The 9,099-nt window shown below is 35.1% G+C and overlaps 1 protein-coding gene across 1 annotated transcript; it reads left to right on the top strand.

Annotated features, from left to right (window-relative positions):
* The first annotated feature begins 6,474 nt into the window (after window positions 1-6,474).
* Window positions 6,475-8,592, top strand: LOC117622797 (myb-related protein 306-like). Its single transcript, XM_034353569.1, has 3 exons — window positions 6,475-7,059; window positions 7,318-7,447; window positions 7,629-8,592. Exons 1-3 carry the CDS (start codon window positions 6,927-6,929, stop codon window positions 8,371-8,373), a joined length of 1,008 nt encoding a protein of 335 aa, XP_034209460.1. The 5' UTR covers window positions 6,475-6,926; the 3' UTR covers window positions 8,374-8,592.
* The last annotated feature ends 507 nt before the right edge of the window (window positions 8,593-9,099 follow it).

Here is a 9,099-nt window from a genome sequence, read left to right as displayed (position 1 = left end):
GTCGGTTTAGAGACCAACCAAAAATAAAGAAATTTATAAGTCAGTGAAAACGGGCAAATACGCACTAAAGAACTTGCTAGTAATGTTATTTCCCATTTTGTTAGAGAAACCAAGAAAACGAAAGGAAGAGTCGAAGAAAGAGAAGGAAAGGCTAGTTTTTTCCTCCTTCTTCTTCTTCTTCTTCTATGTTTTTTTCCTTCTTCTTCTTCTTCTTCTTCTATGTTTTTTTCCTTTCGATTTTGTAATTGATTTAGAAAAATAAGTGCATGTTTGGGAGTGCTTTTGGGAGGTGTAAAAACGCTTTCTGACAACCAAAAGCACTTCTGACTACGTTTGGCAAAAAAGTTTAAAAGTACTTTTGAATCATATAAGTGCTTTCTAGAGAAGCATTTTCTATGTACTTCTTCATGAAGCACTTGGATTTTTTTTATAAAAATTTCAATATATTTATAACAAAAGCGCTTTTGCTATAAGTGTTTATGAGCAAAAGTGCGGCAGAAACCTCTGTGGAACATTAATTAGAAATATTAACAAATTAAAGTTTTGAGGTTTCTAATTAATAAGGTGAGCAGTGACAGTGAGGAAAAAAGTAACACAAATGAGCAAAACAAGTTAATTTGCGTATAAATTAAGTTAAAATATATGGTACAAGCAAGCAATCTACATCAACCAAAACAGAGATATAAGAAAAGCCACACACACAGCTCATTTGTTGGCTTTGTAATATTATACGTCTGTATATCAGTGTATCTATCTTTAGTTCAAGTTTCTTTATATTATATATCATGAAAATTTCAAAATTCATACAAATATGATTAATAATATAGACACTGATATTGGAAAAAGATGCCAATTAATAATAATATGTAGGATTATGGTCCAAATTCTAGTCCTTCTCCTTTTCATCCACCCAAGATGAAATGATTAAGAGCCGATAAAACCAGTATAAGTTTTCTCTACGCTCGAGAAAACTTGAATTCCTTTTCCCCCATTTTCAATATTTGATTGAACCAAGGCAATTCCTCTTTAAATGAATATTGATTAGTGTGTAATCACATTTAAACCAAGTATAAGACAATTTCAGATACTTTTTCGATTTCGATTCGAGAGTTCAAGTTAAAATGCTCGAGTTTAGGGTTTTGATAATTTATCATTTTATATGATAACATGTGTATATATTAACGATTATAATAGATAGATTAGTACGATTTGTGTTGAGACCGTGTGAAGTATATAAAAATAAAAAATTAACAAACCCAAAATAACTAAATTAGATCACGCGAAGAAAATAACAAAACCGAGAATTTGACAGATTAGCAGATGCAATATAATTACAATATGTTATGTATAGCCGCACTCCAAATAGCGTGTGGGGCAATGGCAATGGCAATGCTATTTGGTATTTTGTGTCACACGCATTACAGTTCTTCATGTAATGAATTAGGCATGACAAACACAAAGTCAAAAAACGAATTTAAGCTCTACATATATTATTCATATAGTAGAGGTTTCTTGAGGGCCATATTTTCTTACCTTCCCATTGCAGAAAATTCCTTCTTTCCTTTTAAAACTCATCATCGTCAGCAGCAGCACGAGAAGTGGGATGGATGGAGACGCAAAAGAAATACGTTGTGCCTCGTTTTCTAGTGGAAGAAGAAGACGACGACCCCTCCAAATACTCTTGACCTTTTTTTTAATGAAGTTTCTAACGTTTTCGAGAAGCAAACAAAAGCCAACTAGTCAAAATAATCCTTCTTCTAGAGACTAGATCGATCCCTCCCTAACACAACAACATACGGCATTAGCTCCATTGACTCGTGAGAGTCGTATTTCTGAGATGTTTCATGGTGGTGGTGGTCTAGAATAAGATTGTCGTACGTATCTTGTGCTCAAATTATATACGGAAAAAAATCATTTTTAATCTTGTGCATTTTCTACAATGCCAAATTAAGAATTTTTTAAATGAGCAAATGGGTACCATCGTAATTTTCTGTTTGAAAATTCAACTCCAATACCAAACCAAATCTAGGATATCTTATGCTTGTTACCAAATATGTCAATTTGGTGTGTTGTGTTTTCCCATCCATTATCAGATAACAAATATCATGGAGGCAAACAAGAGAAATACATTTTCCTTTTTTGTAATGAAATCTTTTAAAAGGCAACCCAACGGCCCATATAGTCTTACGGACCAAAATTAACTATTCCCTGCATATACCCTTCGGCCCATATTATAAGATCGAACCCAAGTGATACTGTTCTCAGATTGGGCTCATATGGGCTGCTTAAAGCAACCCATCGACCAAAGAAAAATAAAATGAGCCCATTGCACAAAACGAATGTCTAAATTAGCTTATTTTGAGAAAAAAAAATTGGTATAAATAACTTTTCACTAATAAAAAGTTCATTTTGAAAAGAAGATAGATTGAAGAACGGTTCTTCATTAGGTTAGGAAGCACTTCTACTCATAAATATTTTTCGTAAAAGTTCCCTTATTATAAAGATGTTGAAATTTTCATAAGAAATCCAAGTGCTTAGAAAACTACTTGGGAGTACTTCATGTATGCTTGTATGACCCAGAAGCACTTCTAAACTTTTTTGTCAAATGATGTTAGAAGCGCTTTTGATTGACATAAAACGTTTTTGATCAAAAAACACTTTTATCTTTTTCCAAAGCACTCCCAAACAGACCAAGTACATGAGTTTTATGGTTAATATAAATGAAAATTAATTTCTTCATCAAAGGACATGAGTATTCTTGTTAGTATAAATAAAAACTAATTTCTCCATCGAAATACTGACATATTCACAATAAGACTAGTGCATACAATTGTCCCTACCTCTATCATAACACATGAAATTGGTCAAATGTTTTTAACATGGTTGATATAAAGACAATGTGATGGACAAGGTGTTTGACAAAGGACAATGTATGATACAACGTGGCAGCTTCTTCTTTTTTCAAAAGGAAAATTCATGAATCTGCCGCTGATATAACTAATGCATCATCGAGATTCCCATACCCATAAGTCGTGCCTTATTCTATATATTCACACATTACAGTCGGCAATGCATATACCAATTTGGAATTGCAGAGTTCAGTCGACTTGAATTATCTACTCTTATACCAATCATAGCTGGGGAAGTTGATGAGCACAACATCAAGTTCAATGTACATATATTAATTGAAAGTTGGAGCTCATATATATCCACCAAAATATCATATAACTATATAATATATATATATAAGCCAAGTCATCTTCATCTTTATTTTCTGACGTGTGAGATGTTCAACAGGTTTTTTTTATAAAAAAAATTCATACAACTAAATTGGCTTATATATATATATATATAATTCTGGGAAAGAATTATGCACATGATCTTTTTCAGTACTCACTACTTGGACACTTCCGATCATGGAATGGAGTATGGGCATTTTATCGAAAAAATAAATATCAAAGTATGGACATATGTTCCAGTCAACGTGTGCTTGTAGAACCAGCTTCTTTAGTCAACAAAATAAAATTATAATTAGGTCCCAAAAAAAAAACAAGTGGAAATGAAGAGGAAACCACTACTAGATGGGCAGTGGGCGCGCACTATATGGGCCTATAAAATCTTTGGAATTTTTAATGAATTTTTTTTATAGTATGAACGATAGTCTAAATTAGAGATGAGAAAGATTTCTTACACATACACAACTATAATGTCATAAGGTTTCGAACCTGAGATCTTTGATATGCAAGTCAAGGCCCTAACCATGAAGAAGCGTGGCCTACCCAAACAGATCGATCTTGCTCCTTTAACCCAAACTGAGCCAAGTAGTGTGCCAATCTATTACCTTGTTTGGGTTGGAAGATCACATATCCCCCACATTCGGCTCCATTCGAAAGTGTATGGGAAGTTACATAAGCTCCTTGTATCATAATAAATTACAACAAACATTCATGCTACATCAACCGAATATAAATACTATAATATACTATATACACATCATCAATTGTTTTTATTATTTACGTACAATTATATGGTGCGGTGCAGCAAAAAATATATGGCCAGCTGATGCATGATACGATGTGATATTGACACTATCATATAAATGGATCGTTTTGTGAATTGTGTAGACCGCATGCAGGCTTTTGAAAACACATGCATTTGTGTAGATTGTACACTAAAATATTGTTTACGCAGAGTGCCAAATCAGAAAGAACAAAAAAATTGAGGAGGAAGAAGAAGAAGGAATCTATGATTATGATTATGCATATTAAAGGCCACATGGAAATTGCAGTGTGACAGAATTGGTGACGCAATTTAAAATTTGGCATCATATTATTTTAGAATTTACACATCCAAATAAACACGCACAAGAGAGAGATCTGCCATCTGCTAGAGCCTTGCCTCGTGGCTCGTGGGTCCAAATCAGCTTCAATTTACTAATTTACTACTTTCATTTTCATGAGACAGAAGTCTAGAATCAAATGTACTCATATTCAAGGTAAAAGTTAGCTTTTAGGAGAAAATCTAATTGCTGCTCTCTCAGGAAAATTCTAAAGAAAAACCCCTAGCCGTCGACCTCATCTTCCTACTGCATTTCGCTTTCCTCTTCTTCTCTTTATTTTCTCTATGAATTTTTTATTTTTTATTTTGTGATGTAAAAGTAATCGCCATAAATCGTTGTGATCGTCATAATATAGTTGTCGTCCTTTGAGTCTAATATTATATTAGAATTTACACATCCAAATAAACAAGCACACAGAGAGATCTGCCAATCTTCATCTGCTAGAGCCTTGCCTCTTGGGTCCAAATCAGCAATGTACTCATATTCAAGGTTGAAAGTTCAACTTCAAACTTAAAAATTATGACGGTGCTTTCAATTTGCAAGATGAATCAGATAAGAACATAATTACACTTTCAAGTAGACTTTTACTGGGTTGCTTTGAATTTACTATTTCAATGAGATAAGGGTAGAAAATTTACTATCGCATTTACTACATTGACCTTTTGACCCATATATGTGAATTCACCCATGTGAGTGGTTCCCACAATTGTAAAAGATGTAAGGCAGTCCTGGACTTGGAATTAAACAAGTTCACAATTCTGGACTTGGAATTGTACAGTGATAATATGATTCTTCATTGCCCGACCAAGCTTAACTATACCCTTTATTTCAAGGTATAGGGACCAGTGGGACAATTAATTAGCCGGTTGAATTAGTGTAAAGCCAGGCTTTCACTCTCTAAATTCACTATCATTTTACTTGTTGATTGATGATATATAAATGACAGGTCCTACCTTCATTGATGGTCCTAGTTAAGTTAAGCGTCCACAAGTGGCTATATAGTGAGAAATTGTTGTGTAGCAATACACCCATAACAAGACTACATCACTACTAATTAGGCATTTAACTCATCACAAATACATATCATCGTCGCTATTTATATGAGTTGAATATGAGATCTCTTCCAATCAAATAAAGACAAATATCACCATATCAAAAGTTAGTTGGTGATGTTAATCGATTGAGTGTTTCCTCTCAAATGATAAGGAATTTGATTAATTTTTATGATAATCTCTTTACCAAGGATATAATAGACATCTCACAAGTGATTTCCATGAATGGTGGGCATGGTTGACTTTGACTTTGATCACTACCTCGCTATCCATGCAGAGCAGCCGACATGCATGATGCATGACAAAACAAGTCTCATGTCCATCACCATAATGTCACCCTTTTGGATTTTTGGCTTCTCAAGCAATTAAGCTCCTGTAGTATACAACAAATTAATCAGATACTGTAATCAACCCCCTTATCACTAAAAAGTCATTAAAAATAAATAAAAAAATATTAAGTAACAAAAATAAAAGCATCTCCAACCGTAGTAGCAAACTAAACTTTTTAATTTGAAGTTTATTAGCTTACGTGACAATTTGAGAAACTTTGTTTGCTACTTTAATATTTTGTGCCCCAACAAACTCTTTAATTCAATTAGTGCAATGTTACAGAGAAGAATGAAAAATGTGAAAAATGTCTATGTATTTATTGTTTAAAAAGAAAAAATGCATGTTTTTAATATTTTCAAAGTAGGTTTTATTTTTTCAAAGTAAAATTAAATGTTTTGAAGAGCTAATATCAACTTACCAGTCCTGAAAAAAGAGAAAGAGATTGCAGTTTTGATGACTGAGTTTGACAAAATTATTGAAAAGAGTTTTGATGAGACTGTTGCAGATGCTCTAAGGTCTGTTAGTTAGTTAAAAAAGGGTACTTTAATTTGATGACAGAGAGTTAAAAACTTTAGTTGGAAGAAATTACTAAAGAGGGGGTGTTTGGTTTTTTATTCTTTACTTTTGAGTAGAAGTAGAGTCAGCTGAAAGCACATTATTCATGGGTCATGACATGTTGGGTTTAAGAGCACATTAAAGAGCAAAATTAAGGGGCGGGGTTTTCCTCAGTTGAGCCACATTCAATGCCACGCGGTTTTGCGAGGCAGAAAGAGGAGAGAGAGAGAGAGAGAGAGAGAGAGGGAGAGGGTTTTGGCACTACAGCTGACTTTGGCATGCATTGGCAGCCCTTGGAGGAGGGAGTAAATGCTCTTGCTGTCACCTTTTGACTCTTTGGCTACCCTTCTGTTGATCTTTTAGGTCAGCGTCCTCTCTCCCCTGCCTATGCTTGCCTGCTAGCCCTCTCTCTTTATCTTTTTGTCTATTTATGCAGACCAAAAGTTAGCATTTTTCCAACTTCCTAGAAAGAAAGAAAGAAAGAAAAACATAGTTCAAGGATTCTGAGGATATAGCAAGGAAGACCTCTTTGTTTTGTTTGGTTTTGTTTGATTTTGTTTGTTTGTTTGTTGAGCACAAGAAGATACTTGGGAGACTTGTGGTGGTGAGTGAGTGTGGTTAGAGAAATAAAGAAAGAAAAACACGGTGAAATGGGCAGGCCTCCTTGCTGTGATAAAGAAGGGGTCAAGAAAGGACCTTGGACTCCTGAAGAAGATATCATTTTGGTCTCTTACATTCAAGAACATGGTCCTGGGAATTGGAGGGCTGTTCCTACCAATACAGGTTTATTTTCTTTCTTTTCTGTTTCTTCTGTTGCTTTTGTTTGAGTAAAAATATACTTGGTTTTCACCTGATGGGTCACTTTTGTTATGGCTTCTGTATAATTTTGAGATGAAAAGGCAGGATATTTTCATTTTGGCTTTGCATTTAGATTATTAAAAGCACAGCCATTTTGGTATTTTGTTAGTGAAGCATTAGGGTGCGGTGATCTACTATTTGAGCCTTCAACTAATACATCTTTGTTCTGTTTTGGTGTTCCAGGGCTGCATAGATGCAGTAAAAGTTGCAGGCTGAGATGGACTAATTACCTTAGGCCTGGGATCAAACGTGGTAACTTTACTGACCATGAGGAGAAGATGATCATCCACCTTCAAGCTCTTTTGGGCAATAGGTAAACCTAACAAACACCCCTTTTGCTAAGAAAAGTCTCATATATTTTTAGTGTAATGTGTAATAGCTATTGAAGTTATAGGATCTGAAAAATGCCAAAAAAAAAATTTTTGGGAGGCCTGCCTGCAGGGTAGGTTTGGTTTCTGTAAATCTAATTTATGGCTTCATTGATTGTGATGCAGATGGGCTGCAATAGCTTCATACCTCCCACAGAGAACTGACAATGACATTAAAAACTACTGGAACACCCACTTGAAGAAGAAGCTAAACAAGCTTCAAGCAGGCACTGAAGGCCACTATAAAGATCAAGGATCAAGCACCAGCTCACAGGCAATATCCAGAGGTCAATGGGAGAGAAGGCTTCAAACTGACATTCACATGGCCAGACAAGCTCTTCGTGATGCCCTGTCCCCTGAAAAGCCAAGCACTTTGAGCTCTGACTTGAAACCAGCTGATGGGTTCCTTATCTCCACCACAAAACCAGCCCAAGATCAATCGACAACCACTTATGCTTCAAGCACTGAGAACATTTCAAGACTGCTCAAAGGTTGGATGAAAAACCCCCCAAAATCATCATCAGCCAGAACCAACTTGGCTAAGACTCAGCATTCATTTACCAACATGGTTTCAGGGTTTGACTGTACATCCAGTGAGGGGGCCACATCTGCAGCAAACACCACCAGTGGCGTTGAATTATCTGATGCATTTGAATCTCTGTTTGGTTTTGAGTCCCTTGACTCTTCAAATTCGGATTTATCTCCGTCTATGTCACCAGAGGCTAGCCTGTTCCAAGATGAAAGCAAGCCGAACCTTAGTAGTGACCAGTTTCTGTCATTGATTGATAAGTGGATATTTGATGAAGATGCTGCTGCTATTCAAGGGAAAGATATGATGACACTAGATCATGAAAATGCTAACTTTTTCTGAGGACTTTCTTGTTTTTGGTCATATTGTCTTATCTACTATTAATCTTTTGCCTACTTTAATTTGGTTTTAGGGTATTGGACTGATTAATTCCACAGTGCCTTAACTAGCAGAGGGTTACATTGTTACAACCCCTCAATGCTAGAACAGGAAATGTAAAAAATTTACCTTACTATCTCAAATGTCTTTGCGGGGCAATGATTAAATTTCTCATTTGCATAATGCTTAAGGTTTTGTTCTTTAAGGCCTTGAAATGTTGTGAGGAAATCATTTGGTATTGGCATTATAGGATATGATAATATATAAATGGTTCTTTTGTTGTGAAGCTAATTTCATTTCTAGCTGAGGCTCATAATAATTTTAGTTGCTTCACCTAATTTGTTATTGAATTACTAACTACACTAATGTGAGAAGAACTTGCATGTTTTACTGGAATAACATTATTTTGTTATACTCATCCAATTACATTCTGCACAAAAGATATACAAGTTTTCCTCGAATGAGAGGCCTCCCTAGTACCAATTGTGCACATATGGCCTTCACTTATTGGGTGTAATGAAAAACGACATGACAAAACTTTATGCATGCCAAATGGAAACCAAGTCAACCATGCAGAAAGCATAATTGAATGTTAACACAGGAGTAAAGTCAACAGCACTGCAGCTTGCTTAATGAAAAGTTAATTGAAGTTTGGTGGAAGCATTCATGAGGGTGTTTATGTCTAGCTAG

This window comes from Prunus dulcis, chromosome 3 (genome assembly GCF_902201215.1).
Source record: "Prunus dulcis chromosome 3, ALMONDv2, whole genome shotgun sequence".
Taxonomy (NCBI): Eukaryota; Viridiplantae; Streptophyta; class Magnoliopsida; order Rosales; family Rosaceae; genus Prunus; species Prunus dulcis.
This window is presented reverse-complemented; position numbering and strand designations above follow the sequence as displayed.

Excerpts from the sequence above, each read along its gene's own strand:
- LOC117622797 (XM_034353569.1), top strand. The coding sequence starts at position 6,927 with ATGGGCAGGCCTCCTTGCTGTGATAAAGAAGGGGTCAAGAAAGGACCT. Across the intron at positions 7,060-7,317 it reads GGCTGTTCCTACCAATACAG|GGCTGCATAGATGCAGTAAA; the intron begins GTTTATTTTCTT and ends TTGGTGTTCCAG. Across the intron at positions 7,448-7,628 it reads CAAGCTCTTTTGGGCAATAG|ATGGGCTGCAATAGCTTCAT; the intron begins GTAAACCTAACA and ends ATTGTGATGCAG.